This window comes from Microcebus murinus, chromosome 17, assembly GCF_040939455.1.
Source record: "Microcebus murinus isolate Inina chromosome 17, M.murinus_Inina_mat1.0, whole genome shotgun sequence".
NCBI lineage: Eukaryota > Metazoa > Chordata > Mammalia > Primates > Cheirogaleidae > Microcebus > Microcebus murinus.
Window position 1 is genome coordinate 18,198,803 of NC_134120.1, and position 27,380 is coordinate 18,226,182.

Below are 27,380 nucleotides of genomic sequence, written 5' to 3' on the forward strand. Positions count from 1 at the left end.
TATTTAGAAACTACACTTTTGTGTCAAAGAGCAGGGACAGCAAAGAAGCGGGAACAAAAGGAAGAGCGCAGGAAAATGGGGCCTGCGAATAACCCCAGCCTCGGTGAACCGTAGCACTGCTAGGTACCCCACGCGCGACGCCCACCCGCGCCCCGCCACCCGCCTCCGCTCCCGGAGGAGGCGTGGTCGACGCGCGCCGCCATCTTGGGTGCCTCTCTAGGCGCACTGTTTACCACTCTATGGTCGCCCGCTCCCGCCCCGCCCCTCCCCAGTCATTGTCTGGAGCAGCAGCCGCGGCCGCAGCGCCGTCTCTTTATAAGCCCGCAGTTCCCGGATGTGAATGGATTACAATGTATCTTTCAGGGAAACCTATTATTATCAATGTGACTCCACGGGGGAGTCAATGGTGATGATGATGAGGAGGAGGATGATGATGATGAGACAGCTCTAAACTTGGAACAAGTTTAAGACTTTATAAGAGAAGAAGAAAAAAAAACCACCAACAAGATTTGTTTGAGGAAAAATTATAACTATCCTGGGTTGATTTTTTTTATAAACAATAAGAAAAAGTTGTTGGATTTTTTTTTTTTAATGATTTCTTTTTTGGGGGAGGGAATTTTGTTGCAGTTTTATGGTGGAAAATGCAAAAAACCAGAGCCAGGTGCATAATCTTGTAATCTTGTGGACATCCCTGGAGCAGAACTGAGTACCAGTTAAAATACTTTTTTGGGGGATACACATGTGAGATACTAAGTACTTGCAGAAGATTTTTGGTCTCTCTTTTTAAAGTCTCTTTCCTTGGAATATTGTGAGAATATTTGTGGCCATTTAAGGTAACGTTACAATTTGCTGTCAGAGTAAACTGTTTGTAATTGAATTTAATTCTTAAAATGTCGATCCCAGTGTTTTATAAAAACAAAAGGAACAACCTATTAAATAATTGCCAATGGGAAAAAGTGTGTGCATGCATTTTGTGTATGTACTCGCACATCTAGCAATACCAGGCTTTGTAGAATGTGTTTTTTAACACACGTTAAAATAGCGTTGTGTTGCATATACTGGATAAAGCACGCTTGTTATTACGAAACGATAGAATTATGAAGCTTAATTTTTGTCCTAAAAAGTGATGTGAAAAAGTATGTTTTAAGAGCATGCAGGGCCTATAATGGTAAATGTTGAATTGAAAACTTAACAGTTGTTGGCGAACCGGGACTTCGCGTGCCTAGGAACTCAAGTGCAAAAACAAAACAACATCCACCCCCTAAAAATGCCTTTTTTTTTTCTTTTTCTTTTCTTCTTCTTCTTTTTTTTTTTTTTTTTTTTGCGAAGTTTGCAGCTATACTATTCTGTGACTTAAAAGGGAGGGAAAAGAGTTATGCAATTCAGGTCTCTTCCCCCAACGCAAAACTAAAGCGACACGAAAATCTCCCCCAGCAAAAATGTGGCTTGATTTATATAGATTGGAAAAGAAAAATATTGTTCCTCTTGGCAAAGTCTTTTTGCATCACGTGTATTTGCAGCCTCGTATAAACTTGCTTTGCCGTGTGTGGATGTGTGAGTGAGAGGGAGCGAGAGTAAGAGAAAGAAAGAAGTGAGGGGATGTAAACTCGAATAAATTCCAAAGTGCCTCGGAGGGATGGAACGGGCACTCGCCGAAGTGCTCAGGCTTCAGATTGTAACTGACGGTCTTGGGGGAAAATGAGGTGCTCGGTGCATTTTCGTTTGTACTTTTTGGCGAGGCGGGGTGGGGGGGTGGGGGTGGTGTTGAGATTTTTTTTTCTTTCCCCCCCGTGTTGGGGCGGGGGGCGTGTGTGTGCATCCCCGCCGGCCCGACCCCGAGCGCGCCGCGTCCGCCCGCCGGAGCCCCCCCACCCATTTCTTTGCTGAACTTGCAATTCCGTGCGCCTCGGCGCGCCCCCTCCCCCTCCGCGCCGTCCCCTCCCCTCCCCGGAGAAGAGAGTTGGTGTTAAGAGTCAGGGATCTTGGCTGCGCGTCTGCGGATCCGTGGCGGCGGCGGCGGCGGCGGGGAAGGCGCAGGAGCGGGCGCGGGAGCGGGCGCGGGAGCAGGCGGCGGCGGCGCTGCGGCCGCGCTCAGACATGAACGCCGCCTGGGCGCCGGCGCTGCACGGAGAGCCCCTTCTCGCGCGCGGGCGGTAGGTACCGGCGCCGGCGGGCGCGGCGCGGGGCGCGGGGCGGCGCGGGGCTCGGGCTCGGCGGCCCCGCACGCGGCTCCCGGCGCCCGCGGCGCAGACTCCCCTTCCCCTCCCGCGCCGCTGCCCCCCCCCCCGGCCCTACCCCCAGCACCCGCACCCCCCGCTCCCGGGCCCCGAGCACTTTGCCGAGGGCCTGACTTTCACCCCGATCGCCCCTTCCTCCCACGAATTAGGGTGCCGGACCCTCGCGGGACCCGGCCCCCCACCCCGCCCTGCTCCGCGCCCCCCGCCGCCGGCCCCGTCACCCCTCCCCCTGGGGACGTGTTTCCACTCCGGAGACGCTCGCTCATCTTTAATTTCTTTATAGCTACTTTGAAAAGCAGAGGGGAGTGGTGTGAGCGAGTGTGTGCGGCGCGCGCGTGTGCGTGTGTGTGTGTGCGTGTGAGTGTGAGTGTGTGGGGGGTGGGGTGGAGGGTGGGGGGAAAGTTGAGACCGGATCGTTCCGAGTAGTTTCTCTTTTCTCTGTGATCCATTCATTTCTCGCTCTACCTCCTGTTGCATAAAATGATGCGCTGAAGAGCGGCTTTTTTTTTTTTTTTCTTCTTCTTCTTTCTTTCCCGGATTTGGTTTTATAGTGGATGTTACCAGTTTGAGATCGTCTCTTTGGAAATACAGTATCGCTTTTTTTTTTTTTTTTTTTGCTATTGCTGCCTATTCCATCTTAAAAAAAAAAAAAAAAACCCAAACCAAACCAAACCCAACAACAACTCTCCCATCCCTTCCTCCTTTCCACCTTAATCCCACCCGCCTCCACATCCCCACCCCCAACCCCCCCAGTCTCCAAAAATCCGATTGTGTTTTCTCCAAGGATTGGGACTGGATTTTCTGATTGCGGTTATTTCCATGTTTCTAGGTTTGTGTGATTTTGCTAAAATGCATCACCAACAGCGAATGGCTGCCTTAGGGACGGACAAAGAGCTGAGTGATTTACTGGATTTCAGTGCGGTAAGAAAGAACGGTGGAAACTAACAACAGCTGTGAAAAACAAAAAAACAAAAAAACCCCCCAAAGCCAAACACTTCAGCTAGAAACCAATAGTAATCTAAAGGATAAGAATAATTTTTAATTGGCTGCATCCTTGGTGAATATGAATGTCTTTTTGACAAGTTTTTAACTATAATTTTTGGGTGTACTGGAAGATTCAGGCTTTTTTTTCGAGTCTAATTACTTGCCTTGAATTCTCTACCCACCGATTCCCCAAAATAATGGAATCTAACCCCAGTGGAAAGGAAAAACAGACACCCCTAAAACTATAAACCACCCCTAAAACTTGGCCATATCTGAACACACAGAGTACTAATACTTTGCGCACTACTCTTCGTTTTAATTTATTATTTTCTAGAAATAGAAAATAGGAGACCCAGTTGTCTCCTTAAAGTTTTAAACTGTTGATGCTTTGAATTAGTAGGACCTATAGTCCTCCTAGCTACATCTTTTCCTGGGATTCTGAAAACCAGTATGTATATGCTGAGCATACCTTCTTTAGAACCCTTTGGACTGTTTTGGTAAATTTCATAGTCGTGAGATCAGCACAAAGAGGAACTTACACACTTGTGGAGTTTTACGGCTGTACTTGGTCCTTCTCCATCCCTTTGCTTCCCTTTCCCAAACCACGTCCCCAACTTGTCAGGGGAATGAAATTCATTTTTAATGCCAGATGAGTTTGGTGTAAGATGCATTTGTAAAGCAAAATAAAAAGAATCCACAAAACACACAAATAAAATCCAAACTGCCTTCTAAGTGGGGCTCTTTCATGCTGCTGCTACTGCTGCTGCTGCTGCTCTTCTAGATCTTCTTTTGGAGAAATGGCTTTCGGAAGTTTTGCCAGGAAACATAGCCCTGGGCAGCTTTGCAGCCCCCTTTCTGCTTGCTGCACTTTCTCCATTCGTTCCTTTGCTTTTTGCAGGCTCTGACTCAGGGAAGGTGTGCATTATCCACTAGATACGTCGAAGAAGAGGGAAACCAATTAGGGTCGAAATAAATGCTGGAGAGAGAGGGAGTGAAAGAGAGAGTGAGAGTGAGAGAGAGAGAGAGAGAGAGAGAGAGTGTCTTGCTTCAAATTGCTCTCATGTTAGAGACGAAATGAGAATTTAGTGCAGGTGGCACTTTTATTTTTATTTGGGTTCACATATGACAGGCAAATCCTATACGGGATGGAAATGGACATTGCCACGTTTATGGCCAAGGTTTTCAATATAAAACAAACAACTTTTTTCTTCTCCTTTGTGAAACTAGTGTTTTCTAGAGAGGTTGCTGCCCTCCAACCTGAATCTTGATAACATTATGGAGACTGTATTTGTTCAAATTGTAGTCATACTGCTTGGCAATCTAATGAACCTGGGGGGGGGATTTGTAATGTTGTGCCTGTTATAATTTTAAGTTGGATGGTGATGTGTTTTACTAAATAAACCCTTAACATAAACTCTTAAGTTATTTGATAAGAGTATGAAAGATACTTGATGAACTCTGAAGGCACAAATACCTTCTTTTCAACTATAATATTTCTTTGTTTCTTTTAGATGTTTTCACCTCCTGTGAGCAGTGGGAAAAATGGACCAACTTCTTTGGCGAGTGGACATTTTACTGGCTCAAGTATGTAAATTCTTTTCTTAGTGTGAAGTTAAATGTTCTTAGCTGTTTATTTACTCATGTATATTTTTGGCTCTGTTGAAGTGTTCTGAAAAAGTCATTGAATTTTAGCCTGTAATCCTGTGGTTATTTCATTATCCATCAGTGGTATAACTTACACAAAATGTTATCTTTTGCAATTAAAATTAGTTGTTTTTTTGTTGTTGTTAAGCATACTGTCTCAAAATTCCATCACTTAATTTAAAGCAATTTTCTAATATAGTTGTAATCAAACACATGAAGATAAGGCCAATGTTAACATGGGGAATAAATTAATGTCCCCTATTTGAAAATAGGCAAAAAAATCTAACATTCATAAAAAGGGAAAATCCCTTGTAAATAATATCAGTTATTAGGTACTGTGTACAATTAACCCTTGTAAAGAAATGAGCACTTAATTTTGCAGATGAATGCTACGTAGTAAACCATAGCTGTAAATAGCCTCTTGCTAATCTGAGAGGCTAAATATGAATTCATTTATATTTAAAATATCCTTTTTGTTGCTTTAGCTGTTTCTTTTTCTTAATCATTTACTTGTGCCATGAATTTTTACTATATTTAAAATTGCAAATTTGGAAGGACTTTTACATTTTATAAATGAAAGATCTTTGGGTGATGCTTAAAAAAGACGTTAGCGCTATTCACAAAGGAATCTGTGTGCACAATGATTATCTGGCATCTAAGGAGGAGTTTTAGTACTGGACTGTTGGCTGTCTCTTATTAAAAGTGGAGACTGAAAATATTATATTCATTTAAAATGTATTTTTTTGGTCCAATGAATTTCAAATAAGAAAGAGTTAGACATTGTTGCCTGCTTTCCTTTATGTCCAAGGCTTAAATCCATTTATGCTTGTTAAACAGCTGCAGAATTTAGGAGTTCTGGCAGTGGTACATAACAGTACATTAGGCAGAGTACTATTCTAAAGTCAGACTGGTAAATGTTGACATCTTTTTGCTGTGAGATGCCAGTGAAATAGTCTGTCAACTATGACTATAATTTCATATCTTTTAATATTCTTTTGGTGCTATAGCAGTGAAAGAAATCTGTTCACCTATGTATTTTGTGTAATTGGTATATTTTTATATAATTAATGGCTTTTAAAAATTGCTCATTTCCAAATAAGGTACTTTTCCTTCTATTGGCCCCCATAAGTTTAGGGAATTTTTGTCTCTATAACTTGACTTACAAAAAATGAGATGGTTCCTATGGTTATATTTTATTTTATGTTTTTAGTATACTGTGATGAAAAGTACTGTTGACAATATGTTTGTGTTTTACTATCCTGGACCCTGTCACATTTTCCACTTAGGGACTTAGAATTTTGTTGTATTAGTATTATATATTCTAAATTTCTGCATGATATTCTCTGTATAACTTTTAAGATAGAAAATATTAATATGCATGTTTGAAGAAAAGATGAGAATAAGCATCTCTTGTGAGCACATTAATTTTTCATATTAAACACTATCAAAACAGTAACTAACTTGATCTCAGTGATTTTTTTATGACTTTACTTAAGAAATGTATATTCAGTATAAATCTAAAAGTAGATTATGTCACACAGGAACAGAGGTAGACTGCTTTCAAAGTCAGTGCAAAATATTAGTTTGTGCTGTTGTAAAATGGATACATTTGGAATAAATTAAGTATATTAGTTTAGATATGGTTTAATTAAGATGATTTAGAAGTATGAAATTATATTCTATTTAAAAAGACAACTGTGTGTCTGATTTATTTTCTTTGTTCACATTTAAATAAAGTCCTTGCTATGATGTTTTAAGTATTTATAGAGAGTACAGGCTAGATAGGTTTAATATGTATTAATACCTTTTGATAAGTGATTATATGTCAAAATTTACAGTTCTTAAGACAATTATGTATATATTCCTGCATACTTAAACCTAGAGAGAGACTTCACACTTACTAAGCCATGTTACAATATTTCTAATGTATATGCAGTGATTTTTTTTAGGGTGTTGAATTTTAAGTTACATTGTACCAGAGGTGTAGTTTTCAGGACCAAATGTTTACTTGTAAGGGTAAAAAGTATAGTGGCCCCTTTATTCTGGCTGCCTGATTGAAAATGCAGGGTATTCATTTTATGCAGTATGATGGAGACCGTATATGTAGGGTATAGATTGGAGTGTTAGTTTTCCTCTATTAAGACATATTTGAACACAGGGCTATCAGTGAAGAAAATGGGTTATATTTCCACTTAATAAAAGAGATAAATCTCTTTTAAAGCATAACAAATAAAAAAATCATGAAAACTGCACTTCTCCCTTCAACTGGCAGGAAGAACTAGGAAACTTTGGAGAGAGAAATAATTTTCAAAATTTACTTCAAGTTAATATTCATTGTCCTGAGTGGACTCAGATGTCACTTTCATGGGTCCCTTGGAAACTTGGATCCAGGAAAAAAAGATCTAAACTATAGTAAACTATAAGAAAAATCAGCTGGATTTTTTTCAAAGTGAAGCATGGTAATATTTCATGCTTAAAGTTCCCAATAGCTTTTGATTCCATTAATACAGGATGCTCCATCGTGATTTGCAACGTGAGAATGAAAATAAAGTGTGGCCATATTCCCTTTAATCTTTCATTTCACAAACATGGTTTTTCCTACCACCTTAAGAAATGGGGAGGCTGCTAGGGAGAATGGAATGTAACCTGAGCTACAGCCTGACATTCCCAGGGAGCATTTTTCACATGAAAGGCTTTTGTCAACCCAGGAAAGGACCAGCAGTTTTTGTTTGATGTTTGCAGGTGTTCAGCAGAAAGCACTAAAACAATTCAGCCATGATCGTTCTGAGCTTCAGTGACCTTAACAGGGAAAATTGGTGGGCTCTGGAATTATTTTTAAGAAATAGTTATAATCTATATGGTAACTGAAACAAAGGAATTTAATATCCGTTATATCATTGATCTCAAAACGAACTAAAAGCATCCACATGCCTGGGTGATAAGAAAATTATTCTCATTAAAAAATAGGATGACAAAGTTCCAAAAGAAAAAAAAATGCATCTAAGGAGTCTATAATTTACTGATGAGTAAGGACTTAATTTTCTGATATAGCAAAAGTACAGTTTATTTGGTTACCTTTGAGTCTTTTTGTGAGCAAAAGATAAACATACAAGCTTTGGGATCTTTTTAAAAAGTAGTTTTAGAGTTGGGCTACTAAAATTATGCATTCTACAGAACTTGTTAGATCAGCCCATGTCACATCTGTTACATATATTTACAGCTAGTCTGTGATGGATACTACATCTTCCTCCCTTAGTTTAAAAGTTGAGCTTCTTTCCTGTAACTGTTTAGTTTTCCTGAGGTGTTCAGCAATTGTTACAAGATTTCCAAATGAATGGGTGTTTGAACAATTAAGAGTAGCAGTAAAACACACCACTTTTCTGTTGTGGGTCATTGTTGGAAGAGGGAAAACATTTCTTGACATTCATAGAAGTTAGCTAACCTGTGTTCACATGACACCAAAACTACACACCAATTTTGTAAAGTCATTAAAAAATGAATCAATCCAATGGGTAGGTTTGTGTGATATACAGAAAATTCAGGTGGTTAGCATGTTGAATCAATTTCAGTTCATGATGATGGTGTGAGAAACAATTGGTGTTCTCTTAAAGGTATTTGTTGAGCAGTGCTACTTACTGTCCTATGTGCATGTGTGCGTGTTTGTGTGCAGGTGTCTGTCTGCCTTTTCAAACAGTCCCTTACAATTGTATAATTCATAAGGGTTATGTGGTTTTTATTAAAGGACAGAATAATTTGATAGGTTTTTAAAAACTATAGTGGCATTAATGCATTATGTTAGAATCATAGAATTTTGGGAATAGAAACCCCTTAGAAATGTACTGCCTACTGCCTTCATTGCACGGCGAAAGAAGACTGAGGCTCAAGTTAAGAGCTTCCAAACTGTGCCTTTATTTGTTATTCTAAAAAATAAGTTTGGTTTACTAATTCTCTGTGGCCCTGCAAATCCTTTATTGGAAATAATGTTGGTCTCACTGCTGTCTTTCTGTCTTTTGTACTGCACAATAGGGTGTCAGGGTTTGTGTGCTGATATTTGTGCGTATAAATGATTCTGTATGTGCATGTGTCCTCTGACTGCTTTCTTAGGTTTGGAGCTAAATTTTGGATTATTGATCATTCTCTTTTTACCTTGTCTTCCCTGTGATTATTTTGCAAGATGCTGGGTAAAAGACTAGAATGTGGGTGAGCATGGCATAGTGCTTCTTAATGTGCCAGGGGGCGTGCTGTATACCTTGTATTTGTTGCATTTTTTTGATTCTTACAAGAACCCATTGAGATGTATGGCTTACTATCATCAATTCATAGATGAGAAAACTGAGATAAAGATATTAAAAACTTGCTCTCAAAGCAGCCAGTAATGAAAATTAGGTTTTTAAACTCAGGTCTGCCTAGCTCAAAGTCCTGAGTCCTTCATTCATACACACACACCCACACATACACACACACACACACATCAGACATAGGTCATTTTTTAGAGATAATATAGGAACACAATGTAATATTGAGGCTTGGCATGAAATACTATCCGTGATCTTTAGGGTAGATAGCATTTTTAAAAACACATTTAATGTAATGATATAAACCATACCCATTATTTTTCCTGCCTTAGTATCCAGATAAGCTATCCTCTTAATTTATGATGGATTTTAGTGTGACTTAATGTCTTTCTCATATTATTGTTATTTTTACAAAGAAAATATAGATATCTTAAAAGTTGTTGTGCTTTCGTTCTATTATAAATTGATAATCTCTATGCCAGTGAAAATATTTCATTATCTATTGTTTTTATGTAGCTATTCAAAAGTTGAGGTAGCCAAGCCTGATATATTAATATCTAAAAAATCAGAGTCTCCTATCTTAAACTATAAAAAGTTTTGAAGTTCATTGTTAGATCTCTGAAACTTAATATTCAAGAACAATAAGCCTAAATTCTATTTTTGTCACTAAAATAAGCAGTTTTGAAGTTTTGATATGTCTATTACCAGACATGTGCTTAAAATGTTACATTTTCTAAATTCAGAAGGCAGAAGCAGTACTCTATTTGACACTGACTTAAGTAAATAAAATGCATTAAACAAGCATGGGGATCCAAGAACTGTTGAGACTGAAATGCTTAACATTTTTGACAGCATCAGCAAATTATCCTTACCCTACTATTGTAATGAGGAAATCACTTAAATAACAGATGAACAGCTAAGTCACATAAACATATATAATAGAACTATGTAATGAAAGTTTATGCTGTTAATTGCTTGAATCTGTCTTAAATGCTTAGAATCATGGAGCAGTAAAGACTGTCATATAAACAGTTTTGTTTTGAGCTTAAAATTATTCCTTTTTGCTTTCATCTGCTATGATAAACAAAGTAATTTTGTAAGCTTTAAAGATCAAACATTTACTCCTAATGGTAAACTACATTTTATATTGGAAGTTTGCAACCTCGTCCAAGGCATAGAGTTGAGTCCTGGTGGCCCCAGGCCTGTGATTTTCAACGTTTAGTATTATGATGCTATTTAGATCTGTTCCCATAAGCCAAGATAACAGATCTTAAGTTGCCTAATAAGGAACATGGTGTGTTTTGAAATGTTCTTCAGTTTACAAGTCTTGAACCAAAATGTTCTTGGCCAAACCTTTAGAATCTATATGTATGTTGAAGAAGTCAGATCTTGTACAGACAGCGCCAAAGTGAAGAAGCTAGGTAGGAACGGAAAAATCTCTTCTTTCTTTATTTTTTATATTTTATGAGCTACTTTTTATGACCAGGTGTTCTTCCAAGTTAACCAGATAGTGCTAAGTATTAGAGAAAGTAAAGTACATTATAGGGATTTTTTTAAGGTTATTTTTGTTACTGGTTTCTTATTACTTTGGGGAAAATTTTCAAAATTGACCACCAGGTTTATTAGCTTACATGTGAGCTATCTATTGTCTAGATCCGTAAGCCCATTTAGACTGGCGATAAGTTATGCACATGGATTTTAGGTGGATACTTTTGAACTGTATCTCTCTTAATGCTCTTATGAGAGAGACATAAAAGAAGTAGCAATTTAATTTTCAGAGAAGATTGGTTAACACTTTGTTGTAAGTCATATATATAAATATATATATTTATTTATATCAGACTCACACGAATAGCAAAATTGTTGAAAAGGTTGTCTTGTTTACTTTCATTTCAAAAATAAATAAAGGCTTTGTTGATCAGCATATCAAATACCCAGGTGTGTTTAAAATCAGTTTATGTGGATGAATTTCAGGGCTGTAAGAAAGTATTTTATTTAAAGGTGCAGCCACACGATTGTTCAAATGGATGCTTTTGTACTTTTGTGTGACAATTAACATTTAATGAATGACTTTCTAGACTGCCATTGGTGGTAATTACTATATGTAGTTTATTAACTGCAATCCATTGTTGGATGTGCCTGTATTGATTTGTTTTGCAAACAACCCTTCACACGTGTGGCAGTATTTGTACATCACTTTTTAAAGAACCTGTTTCACTTGCTGATGCTGATATTGCCCCTGAAAACTTAAGCTTATAAATTCTCATGTAATTTTGGTTGAATTTCAAAATTTATCAACTTTTCTGCTATAAAAATTTTGCATTCAAATCCTCAGGGAATCCCAAAGAAATGGCACAATATTGTTTTTCAAGTAAATGATTTGCAGAAATTTAGATTTACAGGAGACTTTAGAGATGCTCTGTTATTTTTTAGGTAAGGAGCCAAGGTTTTAGAGGGTGAAATGTCTTTTGCCCAAATCATACAGTTGGTTATTGGCTGTAATAGGACACAAATACACATGTCCTGACCCTCTGGTCAAAGACCCCATGCTGCTTTTAATTAAGGCTTGGACTCAATCCGTTAGTACCAACTGTATATTTCTTAAGAAGAGGAAAACTTGTATAATCTACCATTTCTGAAAAAAATAATAAAAATTGAGACTGTGAGAGGTGGACATCGTAATCCAGCTCACTTGTCATCACGTGTTCTAATTTGGCTAAGGCAGTTGACGAATAACTGTTAAAATGTATTGTGTTATTAAAAATAACAAAGTAAGACCCATGATTAAATATCAGGGCTGTAATTTAATCTCAGGGGTTCTGGTGCTGTTCATAAACCATTTGGCTTTTTTCTGTAACAGATGACGTCAAAATACAGCTTGATTGAATTATGACCCTGGGTTACAGCGGCACCTGCGTGTGCCTCTTTACTTCTTGGCATGTCAGCATTTCCATTACAAACTTTTTTCTCTGACATTTTTAACTTCGAATAGTTAAACTGGACTGATGGTTGGCATATAAACTTTCAGCCCGTTGGGAAAAGTCTACTTTCTCCATAAAACAGAGAAGGTGGTGACAAAGCCCTATTACAGAATACCTCTTAGAATGTTCTTCCTTGCTTTAATCTTCCATTAATTTTAAACATCCCCTTTTGGGGTACTTAGCTGAATTGCAAGGCACCAAAATAGAAGGTTTTTAATCTTAAATTTCTCATGCCAAGACTTAAGTACTAGGTATTTAGAGGACTGTTAAATTATGGAAAGACCTAGCATCTATGGAGGTTATTGAAATTATAGCTCTGGACCATCCAGTTTTCACATTGAGTAAAATGCTGAAGAGTAAGACATGAAAAACATGCAAATTGGCATACCTTGTCAGTAATTGCTTTTACATTCACTTAACATGAGTAAAAATTGATAGTGAATGGTTAGAAAGATATATTTATTTATATCACTATCTGGAGACTTTATAGCACAGCTTCATTTTTACCCCTGCAGTTTTAATGTGTTGGGAATGGAGATAAGATGTTGTTTGTGTCTAGCTAGTAGCTATTAATCTACCTATCGTAATTCTGATTCATGGGTCATCTAATATTTTTTTTTAGTGCATGCTATGCTCAGACCCTTGTGTTAGCAATGACAGGACATAGAGAGCGTTGTGTGAGAAAGGTCCTGCCTTTAGAGGGCATATATTCTAACAAGAAAAAATAGAAAAGTATAAATGTTATTAACATCCTGTGTTCAGAAGATACAAAAATGTTGTAGCAGTTTGGATAAGCGGAAACATTTCTTGCTAGGGAAAATTAATAATGAAGTATTCATGGACAAATCAACTCTGATCCTTGAATGAGGGGTAGAATTTTGACATGTGACATATTGAGACTGAGCATGTATGTTAAGATTACTGGGAACCAGGCACAAAGGAAAGAAATTGCAAAGGGTGAATTAAAAAGAGCACCCCAAAAGAGAAGCTCCTTGGCTCTGCAGTGGGGTCAATTCTGCTCTAGGCAGTTGAGATGATTTCCAGGCAAAAATCCCTGTCCTGGATGCTTTTTTTCTTTGCTGATTTTGCATTTCTTTGGGGGTGTTACAGATTATAATCTAGTTCCACACGAAAGTATATGTTTTTAGTGGAAGTGTCAGGATGGAAATCGATTTGTGTTCCCAGTTCCAAACTCTTTCTATTATGTCACTCAGCAGTGGAAATTTTCTTAAGCCAAAATGATAGCCACTTTAGAGAAAATTATTTTTTTAACCAAATTCTGGAAATCTGGATTCTTTTGCAATGTTTGCCACTAAGTTGCTGTTTCACATTGACAGTGATCTTAAAACTGAAAAAAAGAATTTGAAACTCACCAGGACAATTCAAGATGGGTTTTCACTTTTTCAGAAAGGAGAACTACTATCTTTAAAACATTTTAAGATTACAAAAATTCATCATAATGATTTTTAGTATTGTCACTGCCATCAACATTACCAAGGCCACATGTTTTTGGTTCAAAACCTAGCAGGGAAATCTGATAATAGTTATGATTGCCATATAATACATATGAAAGGCATTTAAAGAACTTCCTCAGATATATTGTGATCTTAGCCAAAACTAAAACTAATATAATATTTGTGAGAACATTGTGGACTGGCCAGATATACCTTTGAAAAAAATCTATCAGAATTACATCACAAATGGGAAAATGTGTATGTATGTGTAGGTATATATATATATATCCTACTCCTTTCCCCAAATATTGATGAGTTTGGATCAAAATGTCTTTCTGTCTGTGACCTCCAAATATTTTAATGTCACATGTGCTTCAGTTTCCATAGCGAAGCCAGAAATTCAAGTGATGATTGATGACGGCTTGGGAAGAATTTATTAATGAATAATTGTTTGCTACAGAGTTAAAAAAAAAGATTTTTATGACAAAGAATATTTGAGACTCATTTCTAAAATTTTTAGTTAAGAACCTATGAATTCCCCAACATTTTTGTTCACTTTTCAAAAGATAAGGGATTTATATTGGAAATATTTTCCAATCTTAGAACTTTAAACTCAAAGAGAAAAAATTTTGGTCATCAGATGGTAATAACATTTACAGATTGAGTATACACATCGCACACCTCGCCTAAATTGTAAGTGTGAGAAAAAAAAAGACTGAACAATATCTATTTTAATACTTATTTGAATAATTGCTCTTTGGTATATGTCTTCTTGGACATCATTGTCCACTATTTGATGCCCCTAAACACTGGATGCTTTTCTTTTCTCTTATGGACACTGTCATTCTTTATCTAGTTACTTTTAACCACAAGATTAATTTTCTTCTCATATTTCATTTTCCCCTGATTCTATTAACTTCTTTTTATTCTTCAGTTTATCTATTCGGCCTATATAGAACTATTTTTCTTTTATATGGGGTGCATATTTGTATATTCGCGCTTCTGAGGGAATTCTACACTTTAATCCTTAGTAATTTGGTCGAATTGGATAAGATGGGAAAGAGAGTCAAAATTGTTTAAGGTTTGAAAACTTCAGAAAAGTGAAAGGGGATGAATTCATGTCATTTTTTTTTTTCAGTGTGAATATATTTCATGGGAATAACAATAGAATTATTAAGAATAATTACCTTTCATTTACTCATTTACTCATCTATTCACTCGTTCATTTAGTAAAAGATTTTTTGAGAGCCAAGATGCAAGTTACAGGGCTAGATACTATGGTGCTGTAAAGAAGAAAAAATTTCAGCTTTGATATTGCAATTGGAGCATGATATTGCTGCTGTTGGATAGAAGTAGGTGCTTTAAAAACAAGTGATATTAAACACAGTGGGCGTCTTCGAAAGACACTTTTCAGATATGACTAAGTACAGACTTCATATTTCCAACTGAAACTGAAGTCCTAGAATCTGTGTACATCTGAACTTCTACAAGTATAAAGGGAGGAGAATGAATTAGCATGAATATGAAAATTAGACCTTGAAGTATATTGTTATGAATGTACTCTCAAATTTAGTGCCAGAGCCTCTATGGGAGGCAAGGACAGTTATGTTCCATGTATCCTTTTTGAAGAGAAATAAAAAAATTTGGATATATAGATAGTATTCATTTACTTCTAGGTCTCTAGATATACATGCTCATCTGTTTTTTCTCTACACTTGAATTTTTAAAAATATTTGTTTTTAAATTTACACAGAATAAAGTTATCCTTTTACTTTTAAAATTAAGTAGGTATTTATTGAGCATCTACTGTGCATCAGAGAATATGCCAGGTGCTGATGGATGAGGGGGAGTTAAGTGGGTGAAGTTGGCTGGGCTGATATGGTCCATGCAAAGAGCACTGCCTGCCCTGGTTGGGGATGAGGGGGAATAGGGCATGAGTCCAGCTGATACTGCGGGGGATGGGGGTTGGGGCCAGATCCTGCAAGGCAGAGCTATAGGGAGCGTTTGCAGAGCACTGCTGATCAGATTTGTGCCCGGGAGACCTCTGCAGTAGCCTGGAACATAGACCCAAAGCGTAGTCAGTATGGGTGGCCCATACCTGTCGTGGAGGCTTTTGCACAAGTCCAGGTGAGTGACGGGATTGCTGGTACAACAGTAGGGACGGTGAAGTTGAAGAATTCTGTAGACCATATTAGAAATTTGTACTTTTAGGCCATTGGGGAGCATTCATTGTGGACATTTGCTTTTTTGGTGAAACTTCCTATAACTTTTTAGTACTTGAAAATCTCCCATACTTTATACCTTTCTAACAGTCACTGTGAGACCTCATTCAGCTACCATGTAATATACACTGCCTTTTTAGCACCCAAGTGCTAGAGAAGTGCCTTTTATTTTCTAAGAAAAGTGTTAGATTGATTTTGCAATTCTGTGGAAGTGGTCTTCTTCTTATTTAGTGGTCTTCAGTAATTAGACACTATTTAGGCTTTTTATAGCTTATGTTCCTATGGCCAGTCAACACTTGTGATGGTTTAGTTCGACCTGTTGAATTGAATTCACTCTCCCCTTGCCTGCAGCCAGGTATCAGAGCGGCCGCAAAGTACTACCTAGCGTCTTTGTTGGTGAACTTCAGGAGAGTGGTTTGATATGTGTGATATTCTATCTGGGATTGCAACATTATTATTTGATTGTATTTTGTTTGAGGCGGCCCATAGGGGGAAAGGATCTTTTAACTCTTGATTAGGAATGAAATGAAGCTTTCCCTTTTAATAAATCCCAGTGAATCCCCCTTTTTTTTCTGTGACCATCTCTCTCTCTCTCCACTTGCCTTCCCCACTCCCATTTTCTCACTTATCTTATTGTTTACTCAAACCAGGATGTTTGTTAGTCCATTTTAGTTAGGACTAAATGTCACCAATTGTTTTGGTATATTTACTGTTCAAGTTGAGGAAAAAAAAATACTGCTTTTAATTTTCTTTCTATTTTTGGTTATGCCTGCTAGTTAGAGCTTTGGGGTAATGATGTGGGCATGGGTTGGATCCTGATATCTGTGCCAATTGGTGATACTTGGTTCCATGGTTCCAGGGCTGTCCATGCCCTTCATCATGAGGGTGCTGAAAGGAGAGGGGCATAGAACTGTTTATACCAAGTGGAAAAACTCCTGAGAGCATGTGGCCACTGCTGTTGAGTTGGTAGCATAGTCCCGGTGTAAGTGGGTAGCACTCTCGTGCTTTTGTGCCTCCTAGAGAATTTCTGTCAGCATCCAGGCACGCTTCAGTAACTCTTAGTTAAATCTAAAGTGAAATATAATTCTCTTTCTTTTAGGAGGATATGCAGACAGCTTCAGCAGTATCGACAATACTTTTTCTTTTGAAAAGTATAATAGAATGTTAAGGTTGACAAAGCTGGGAATGGGTTGATAGCCTTGAGTTATGATATTTGTTTTCTTTTCTTTGTGCTTGAAATATTTCATAATTTAAAGCAAAACAAAATAAAAGTAACAGCCAAAAGTCTTCCTCTAATTCACGTTCCCTTCTGGCCACAACCTCTTTCTTGCCCTCCTTCCTTGCAAGACTTTTGTTAAGTGTTTTCTACATACGCTGCTTCTGTATGCTTTAAGTTTAACCCCAACCAAATATTATGAAACATTTTTTATCATATAATGCTTGACACATACAGAATAATCTATATAGCATTATGTAAGTTGTGAAGCTTAATGCTGGAGTGGACACTCGTGAACCTACCAATCAGCATGACTACTGGAGCATTGTAGCAATGTCAGATCCCTGGGCTCTCCCTGTAGATTCCTCTAGATGGTCCACATTCTTCTCTAGCCACATGTCTTCCCTGCTGGAAGTAGACACTGTTATGCTTTTTTAATTTTTTAAAGTAGTTTTGTGACATGAGTGCGTATCCTTAAACAATACTGTATGTTACTTGATTTTGTTTGTTTTGGAAGATTTATAAAATGGTATCATAGTGTTCCACTTGCTTTTTCACTCAATATGTTTTTATTCTCTATGTTGTTGCATGTGGCATTGCATGTGGCATGTGGCATTGCATGTTGTTGCATGTGGCGTTTGTTCCTTTTCACTGCTGGTGAATTTGTCACAATTTATTCATGCATGTTCCAGTTGAAAGTCCTTTGGGTTGAGTCCTAGTTTTTGGAACTACATACTTTCTTGTATGTCTGTTTTCATGCACATGTAGAAGACTTTCTCTGTAGGGTAGATACTCTTGAGTAGAATGGTTGGTTTGTAGAGTTACATGAAAGTCCAACATGACAAGATAGTGTCCAGTTGTTTTCTAAAGGTTTGTACTGATCCACACTCCCACCTGCAGCATAAAGATTATTATTGATGCATATCCTTGCCCACTTTTGGTGTTAACTAACTTTTTAATTTGTAGTAATCTAGTAGGTATAAAATTAAAAAAAATTATCTCATCCTGGTCTTAATTTGCATTTCCCAGATAATGAGGTTAAACATTTTCGTATATATTTATTTCTTATCATTCATGTTTGTTCTTCTGTGGAATCTCCTTCTGCCCCATTTTCTATTGGGTTGTTGGATTTTTCTTATTCATTTGTAGGTGTTCTTGATATATTTCTGGATAATACCAGTAATTCTTTCTCAGTCATACAGGCTGCAAATACCTTCCCTTATTTTATGACTTGACTTTTCACCACCTTTGTGGTATCTTTTGATGACAGAAGTCCCTAAATTTAATGTAGTCATGCTATTATTTTTCTCCCTTTTTAGTGTTTTGTGTCATAGTTGGAAAAGCCTTCTCTACCCCATGGTGATATGTTTTATTGTAAGTTTCTTCTGAAAAGGATTTTGTGGTTTTGCCTTTCACATTTAACTATTCAATAGAGTTGGGATTGATTTTGTGTAGAGTGGGAAGTAGGGCTCCAATTTTACTTTTCCATAAATGTTTAAACACCCATTTGTTCTAGAATCATTTATTGAAAAGTCAATCCTTTCCCCATTCACAATGCTTTTTCTGTTATATTTTAAGTTTCCATATTTGTGATGGGTCCTTTATTCTCATCTTTTGGTCATTTTGTTACCCTGGTCTCAGTACCACATTATAATACATGTAATACTATATTTTAGTGTCTGGTAGGTTAAGCCCTTCTTCCCCCCTTTTCTTGTCCCATATGTACACATTTTACTTTTGGCTATTTTGGGGCCTGTGTTCTTCCATATGAATGTAAAATTCAGCTTGTCAAGGTTTTTTTTTTTTTTTTTTACTTTTTTTTTTTTTTGAGACAGAGTCTCGCTTGTTGCCCAGGCTAGAGTGAGTGCCATGGCGTCAGCCTAGCTCACAGCAACCTCAAACTCCTGGGCTCAAGCAATCCTGCTGCCTCAGCCTCCCAAGTAGCTGGGACTACAGGCATGCGCCACCATGCCCGGCTAATTTTATATATATATTAGTTGGCCAATTAATTTCTTTCTATTTATAGTAGAGACGGGGTCTCGCTCTTGCTCAGGCTGGTTTCGAACTCCTGACCTTGAGCAATCCGCCCGCCTCAGCCTCCCAGAGTGCTAGGATTACAGGCGTGAGCCACCGCGCCCGGCTTGTCAAGGTTTTTGATAAGACTTTTAGGCACTTTTATTGAAGTTCCATGGAAGTTAGAGGTGAATTTGGGGAGACTTATTATAATTTTAATAATGATTATCTCTATTCATATATATCTCCATTTTAGGTCTCTGATACCTCAATAATTTTTATATTCTTTAATTATAATTTTATAATCATAGGTTTATAATTTTCTCCATGAGGTTCTACATTTTTGATGATTTATTCTTATTTTTCTATTTCTATTGTTAATAGTATTTTCTTTTCTTTTTTTTTTTTTTAAATTCCAAGGGTAGAAGCAAGTATTTTCTTTTAAATTAAATATTCACGTTGTTTACTGCTGGTATATAGAAATTCAGTTGATTTTTATATATTGATTTTCATATTCAACTATATTGCTCAGCTCTCTTATTAATTCAAAAAATGTCTTTGTGTTTTCTTTAGAGATTTTTCTGTAGATTGTCACATCATGCTTGACTATAGACAATTTTGTTTTCTCCTTTTAAACCCCAATACCTGGCTAGTTTTGTTTTGTTTTTTCTTGTCTTAATATACTATGTAGGCCCTCAAGTACACTGTTAAATAGAAATGGCAAGAGTGAGTATCCTTGTCTTATTTCAGACTTTAATTATGAATTATGATGTTGGTACATATTTGATTAAGGAAGTTTCCTTCTACACATATTTTCAGAGTTTTTATTAGGAATAGGTATTGTATTTTACCAAATATTTTTTCTATGTGTATTTAAATGGTGATTTTTTTATCTCCTTTAATCTGTTACTGCTGTGAGTGACATTTATATATTTCCCTATGTTAAGCTACCTTTGCATTTTTGGGATAAAGTTAATGTTGTATTTTTATTACTCTCTTAAAAATGATATCCCGGACTCAGTTTTCAAATATTTTCTTTAGCATTTTTGCATCTGTTTCTAAGATTGGCAGATAATATTTTTTTCTCTTACTTTCCTAGTCTTACTTTCTCTTACTTTCTAGTCTGGTTTTGGCTACAAGGCTAGGCATGTAGAATGAATCGGGGAATATTCTCACTCTGTCTTCTCTGGAAGATTCTATATAAGGCTGAAACAATCTGTTCCTTGAAATTAGGTCAAACTTATCTGTAGAACTAAGCCTGGTGTGAGAAGATTTTAAGCCACTGCTACAATTTTTAAATATTATAATATTGAGAATGAAAATTGTATGTGTTTTCTTGCAGATACTTCAAAAATTATATATATATATATATATAAGCTTACATATATGTGTGTGTATGTGAGATGTGTGAGATGTATGAATGTCCTGTATGTATTTAGTTTTCTCTCCATTTCATCTAAAATTTTAAATTTGTTGCCATAAAATTATTTGTGGAATTCTCTTATTTGGTTTTAATCTCTACTGATTATAATTAAGTTTCATTTTTCATTCCTGATTTTATTTGTTCTTTGATCAAGCTAACCAGAAGTTTTTTCTCATGTGTTAGCCCTTTCAAAGAATCAGCTTTTTGCTTCATGGATTATTTTTATTGTGTGTTTGCTTTCTACTTCATTAATTATATCTCTATTATTTCCTGCTTTCTATTTACTTAGGCTTATTCTGATTCTTTTTGTTGTTGTTGTTTAACTTGAGTTGACCACTTAGTGCATTAAATCATCATTTCTTTTTGGAATGTAATAGCATAAGGCTGTAGAATGCCCCATAAGCACTGCTGTCACTGTATTCCATGGTTTTAATTTGTAACATTTTCATCATTTTATGTTTGTAAGTATTTTAAAACTTCCAATATGATTTCTTCTTTCATTCTTGCAATATTTCTTGATGCCTTCAGAATTTTACAAATGAATGCATCATTTATCTTTTTATTATTGACTTCTATTATAATTTATTGCTGTTAGGGAACTCTTCTGTGTGGTAATAGTTTTTTGGTCCTAGTCAAGACTTGCTTTATTGTCAGTTTTTTTTATTAATCAGTTTTCACAAGTTCCATTGTATGCTTCAGAAGAATGTACATTCTCTTATTATTGAGTTGAGGGATGTATATATGTCCACAAGTTCAAGCTTGTTAATTGTTCCTTAAAATCATCTATTCCTTTGCTAATTTCTTTTGTCTGCCTGACATATTTGTTATTGAGAAAGTGGGTTGAAATAATTTTCTATGATGATGAATTTATAAATTTCTCCCTGTGTTTCTGTTTTGGCTTTTTACATATTGAAATTGTATTATGGTACTATATGCATTTCTGTTTAGAATTACTATATCTTCCTGGTTATTTAAACCCTTTATTCATTTGATATGTGCTCACTCTCTTTCTGCCCTTCTGTCCTAAAGTCTATTTTATCTGATTTTGGTATAGTTATCCCACTTTCTTTTTGGTTAATATTTGTCTAGTGTATCTATTATTTAACCTGTTATTTTCAGCCATTTCATATTGTTATGTTTTAAGTATCCAGACTGAGATTTTTTCCCTCTCATTACTCTGATTATTTTATTCTACTATTTTCTGAATTCTATGGTGGCTCATAATAAGTTTGATGCCCTTCTAATTGTCATTCCTTTCTGTCAGATCTATGATTTCCCTTGATTTCTTGTTAGTATTTAGCAGTTTTACTGTAATGTATCTATGTGCAATTTTTGTAATTTTAGTTGATATACATTGTTTTTCCTGCATCTGTGGCTTTATGTATTCCTCTAATTCAGAAAAATTATCAATTTTTATCTCTTCAAATATTCTACTTTTTCATTCATTCTCTTCTCCTCTTTGGGGATTTTTAAATGTGTGTTTGACCTTCTCTTTCTATTCTCCCTTTCTGTTAACTTCTCTCTCATATTTTCTACTCCCTTGTATCTACTGCAGTCTGGGTAATTTCTTTAGATCCATCTTCCAATTCACTAATTCTATCTTTAGCATTGTCTATTATGTTATCTAATGCATCAGTTAATTTTTTTATTTTCATTGATTCCTTTTTCATTTCTAAAAGTTTTATTTGGTTCTTTTTAAACTATGCCTGCTATTTTTTTATTCTGTCTTCTTGTTCATTTTTGTGATTCTGCCTTTGATTTTTTTCATATAATATACAATTTTATAGATAGTTTGTAATAAAGTTGATATCTGAATTCCATGGAAGGAGTCCAGCTCCTTGGGCTGGAAGGAGTCTTGTTTCTATGGACCCTCATTTATGTTTCCTTGTTTTCCTTGTATGTGATACTTACAAACTCATATCTGGTGGGTAGTAAATGTGGGAAAGTCTGGAAGAACACTTTCCTTCAGAGAGGAAATGCTTTTGCTTCGTGGTTTCTTTCTTATTATAGTTCAGGAGTCTCTTGTTTAGTTAGCTCTTCCATTAGGCCAGTGGCCCAGTGGTTAGCTTTCTATCACAGTACTAATATTGGCATTTGCCCTCAGAGCATCCCTGCCTCTTGTGTCTACCTTTTATTATTGGAAACTTAAGCTTTGTTTTATTTTTGGTACCTTCAGCATTTCCTTATTTCTTACATTCATACTTTCGAGAAATATTTTTAGTGCTGATTGTTGGTTGTTTTGTAGTGTGAAAGGCCTTCGGAGTATGTAGTGGAGGATGTGGTTTGCCATTCTTTGGGAAGCAGAATTCTGATTTACTCTCTAACCCTTTTCAGTCTGGCTTTTGTCCCTACTTATTCCTTTGAAACTAGTTTTGCTAAGATTACCCATAACTTGTATCCCTTTCAACAACTTCTGAGAAAATATTCTTCTTTTAAAAAATGGGAAGTCTATGCATCTGGATTCTCCACAACACAGTCTCCTCTACTGGTGTTCTTTCTGCCTCTGCTGTGCTGATAATTCTTTTTCTGCCTGAACCATAAATATTTGAGTCCATTTGGGATCTTCCCAAGACCTTCTTCTCCTTTTCTGTTGAAAGGCAGTTTGGTGTAGTGCCTCAATCTGGAATCAGACTGAGTTGTTATCATCTTGTTGTTAGAGTATGACCTTGTTTCCTCATTGTAGAATGGAGATAGAAACAGTATTGTTGGGAGAATTCAATAAGAATTCTGTGCTGTGCACTCAGCCTATGTCCAGCATATAGTAGGTACTCAGTATATGTCTACTTTTATTCTAATGTATATTTTCTTCCTAAGTCATCCCCTCTGTTTCCAAGATGACAGCTCTCATATATATTGCTCCAATACCATCTGTGCCTCTCAGTGTCAGTTTCTAGAGCCAGCTGTCTATGATATTTGATTTCCTCTTGTCCCCTTAATGTATGCCCTCTCTAGATTTCCTCATATGAGGAATGGCACTACCATGCACCTAGTTGATTGAACCAGGTTCTGGGTGCTTTGGCTCCTTCCTTTGTGTTACCTTCCACCTATCTAATAATTGTGGAGTTCTGCTCTACACCTCTGCTTTTACAAATTGAGATCAAGTCGCCATCATTTCTTGCCTGGTATACTCTTGTAGCCTGCTAAATACTTTCCAGACTTACATTCCTTTCCTGTTGAATCCATTTTGCAAAGCAACCAAGGTGATATCTTTTTAAGTCAAACAGAGCATATTATCTTCAATGTCAGTGTTTTTCTCATAATGCATAGAATAACTTCTTTTCTCCTTAATGTGTTCTCAAGGTACCTCCACGATCTCATTTGGTTCCCTTATTTTATTGTGTTATACGGTCTGGCTACATTGGACTTTTAGGTCCTGGACTTTGCCAAGCATTTTCTTGATTCAGGGCCTTTGCACACACAGTAGAGCACCTTTCCTCTGGGTACCTCCATTCAGAGCTCATCTAAAATGCCATTTTCTCAAAGAGGCCTTACTTGATCTCCTAAATCAAAACTTCTTTTGGTTCAATAAATGTTGACTTTTGAACCATGAATGCTTCTGTAAAAAATATATATATATATATATTTTAAATGGAATCTACTGAATAATATGAATGATAATTCTACAAAACCATGCTCATTTTAAATTTAGAGTCATAGTACTGTCATTGGAAACCACCATCGTGTTTAATTAATGGATTTTTCAAGGTCATAAAAATGTCTGGTGATTATGTTACGACTTTTGCATTTGCACACACACACTTTGCACATAGTTTGTTAGCAGATAAAATATTGGCCCGAATCAGGGGTTGGAGAACTGTGTGTTGGGGCTCCTGTGCATGATTTTCATGTTAAGCTCTAAAAATCTGGTTATCCCGCAGGCACTGAAGAGGAACTGAGATTCAGAAAAATCCCCTGACTTGGCCAATGTCCTACGACTAGCCGGGTGCAGAGCCTAAGCTTGGTCCAGGAGTTTGAACTCCAAGGGCAGAGTTCTTTCCATATCTTCCAGCGTATTTCTTCTCTGAGCAAACTCCTAACATATTGCGATACTGACTACAGTCCCCAAAGTTCTTCCACATGCGTTACCTCATATAACATGTGTGTTAGGTTCTAGAGAGGGCAGGGCATTTTTGACATTTTATTATGGAGTAGGCTTTTCATTCACTAACTCTTTATTGCTCTGAGCATCCTTTGAGGTCCTTGAGTTTACAGATGAGAAAAATGAAACAATGAGCAATTGAGTTCTCTGTGAAGTACACAGTGGACCATTGAATTGTTGGTGGGTGTTTTATATTATATTAGCTGGAGAAGGAGAAAACACAGATTTAAAAAAATTTTAATAGTTGTATCTGTTTTCTGTTTATCTATCTGTGATTGAATATATTTTAGAAAAAAATGTGACTAGCACAACTAGGCCTAGATTTTGTAGATATTGTTATAGGAGAAGGCTAAGTTTTTGATTTCTTTTAAAGTTAATTGTTTACATAAAAAATACCAACTAGATACAAGTCCATTTGGTACTCAGTCATGGCAAAAGTCAAAAAGGTGAAACAACATGAAAAGCATGCTTGGGTGTCTTGGTCCCTTTGGGCCAGGTAGGGTGTCCTTGGCCAGACTGAAGGAGGCAGGAGGGCACCAAGGAGGCAGAAGGACACACTGCCAGGAGGAGAGGGGCTGTGCAGTTTCAAGGGGAGCTAACTTTCATGTCCAGAGCTTCCCTAGGGCCTTCCACGGCTCTGGCCTTCTTTAGTAAATATTTTGGTTATTGGCAAGGCACTCTGATTCAAATATACATTTTGATGTTTCAATTTTATAAAGCTAATTTTTTTTTTTAAAGCCCATTCGGATATCTACTTCCTCATGTTACAGATTTTATCATGTTACCTCTTATCTGTATAGGCATGTATGTTGGAAATTTAAAAAAAAATTTTTTTTAATTTTAGCATATTATGGGGGTACAAGTGTTAAGGTTAATATATATATTGCCCATGTCCCCACCCCCCCTTGAGTAAGAGCTTCAAGCGTGTCCATCCCCCAAACGTTGCACATCTTACTAGTTGTGGTTGTTTTTTTTTTTTGAAAGAAAATCATTCTTCCTCACTAAAGAACTAAAGATTAAACACATGTCTCTGAAACTAGAATGGTATAGGCTAGAGCAGGGGTCAGCAAACTTTCTCTGAAAGGAGCCAGGTAATAAATATTTTTGGCTTTGTAGGTTGTATGCTCTCTGTTGCAACTATTAAATTCTGCTGTTGTAGCATGAAGGCAGCTGTAGACAGCAAGTAAACCAGTGAGCATTACTGTATTCCCATAAAGCTTTATTTACAAAAACAGACAGCAGTTGAATTTTGCCTAAGGGGCTGTAGTTTGCAGACCCTTGATTGGACAACTGTATTTTAGAAGAGAGATGGGTCTCTCCTCCCAGCCTTCTCCATCATTAGCTGTGTGATCCTGGATGATGTACTTTAAGTCTCCGAGGGTGAATTTATTCCTTTGAAAAGTGAGACTTTTTTTTTGTATGGGCAGTTTCTGTTTTCTTTGTATTTTTTATGTGTTTAGTATGCTAGAGTGAGCATGTGTTACTTCTGTAAACAGAACCAACGATTTAAAAATTGAACTCAAACTAAAAATAGAAAGTTATTGTGAGAAAAATATCACGTATGTGAAAAGACTGTCATAAGGAGTAGATCAGCTTCTTCGTGGAACCAGGATGCGTATACATAAGACAATAAATACGTATTATGTATGAAGATCATTATGGGGAAAGGTTGTTTCTTAGGAATTTTGTGTCCTACAGCACCATATTAGAGTGCTTTTAACTGATTATTTTATAGTGTTTCTTTATATGTTTATCTATTAATTTAGTCAATTTATCGAGCCATCACCATGTGTAGAAGACTGTGTTGATTGCTTGAGATAGAAAAAATGATGACAAATAAGGTAGATCTTGATCTGAAGGAGCGCACATGGAGGGAGATTAACCCCTCATGAAACATTATCCTACTGTCTGATAAGTTCTTCATTAGAAGCATATACATATAGGGAACCACTCGAAAATATGAATCACTGGGGTGGAGGGAAGTGCCAAGGAACCTGCACTTGAAGGACTTGAAGGACCAGTGGGGACTCTCTAGGCAGAAGAAGGTCGAAGGGCAGTTTGAGCTAAGGGAAAAGTCTGTGAAGTTGTGAATTTTGCAAATCGCAGGTAGTTCTCTAAGACAGAAATGGAGCTGCCAGGGAGTGATGGTCAGGGAATTTGAACACTTTTGGAAGCATGAAATACTTTGGGAATCTAATGAAAGGTATGACACTTTCCCATAGGCAAATTCATATAGCATAACGATTTTAATATTTTGTTTACAATTTTCGGACTAAGGATCACTTTATGAACACTGCCAACTTCCTATGTGCTTCCTTTCTGGAAAAGAAGAGGAGTTCACAGATATACGTGTGGACAAATGCTTTGTTGCCCTGCTTGATGGTAGCAGCAAATGCTCTTGATAAGCTTAAATAACGTTTATCATCACTTTATTTGCTTAAGGGCATGAGAGTATATGAGATTGTGCTGAAACCGTTATTCATAATTTCCTCAAAGAAATAAATGGTAGGCAAGATCAGAGAAGCCTTCTTCCTGGTAGAAGTCCACACACCTCAGTTGCCTAAATGCTAGAGAGATTGTGTGGCTTTTGATAGAATTTCCTTATTTGGAAGGTGGGGTTCCTCATAGGACCTGCCTACTAAAGAACTTATCCAACCACAGCCCAGAACCCTAAATTTAGTGCTCCATACATGTTAGTAGGTAATGCCATTGTTAGTGTTGTGAAAAGTCCATAATTTCCTTTATGTACGTTCATATACACAGTGCTCACAAATAGTCAATTTCCTTTATCGAACATGTGAATAGTCTTGTA

At 36.7% G+C, this 27,380-nt stretch overlaps 1 protein-coding gene across 9 annotated transcripts in view; it reads left to right on the forward strand.

The window, feature by feature from the left end:
- The first annotated feature begins 324 nt into the window (after nucleotides 1-324).
- The window catches only part of TCF4 (transcription factor 4), a 348,000-nt gene continuing 320,944 nt past the window's right edge, over nucleotides 325-27,380 (forward strand). For 2 of the 9 annotated variants that reach the window (XM_012745440.3, XM_012745443.3), the window contains exons 1-3: nucleotides 1,989-2,153; nucleotides 3,067-3,158; nucleotides 4,733-4,805. In XM_012745440.3, the coding sequence (XP_012600894.1) occupies nucleotides 3,087-3,158; nucleotides 4,733-4,805 (145 nt within the window). In that variant the 5' untranslated portion in view covers nucleotides 1,989-2,153; nucleotides 3,067-3,086. Of the gene's footprint in view, nucleotides 834-1,329; nucleotides 1,704-1,988; nucleotides 2,154-3,066; nucleotides 3,159-4,294; nucleotides 4,313-4,732; nucleotides 4,806-27,380 lie in introns of those variants that run through there. The other 7 variants (XM_012745436.3, XM_012745441.3, XM_012745438.3 and 4 more) reach the window with 6 other exon arrangements.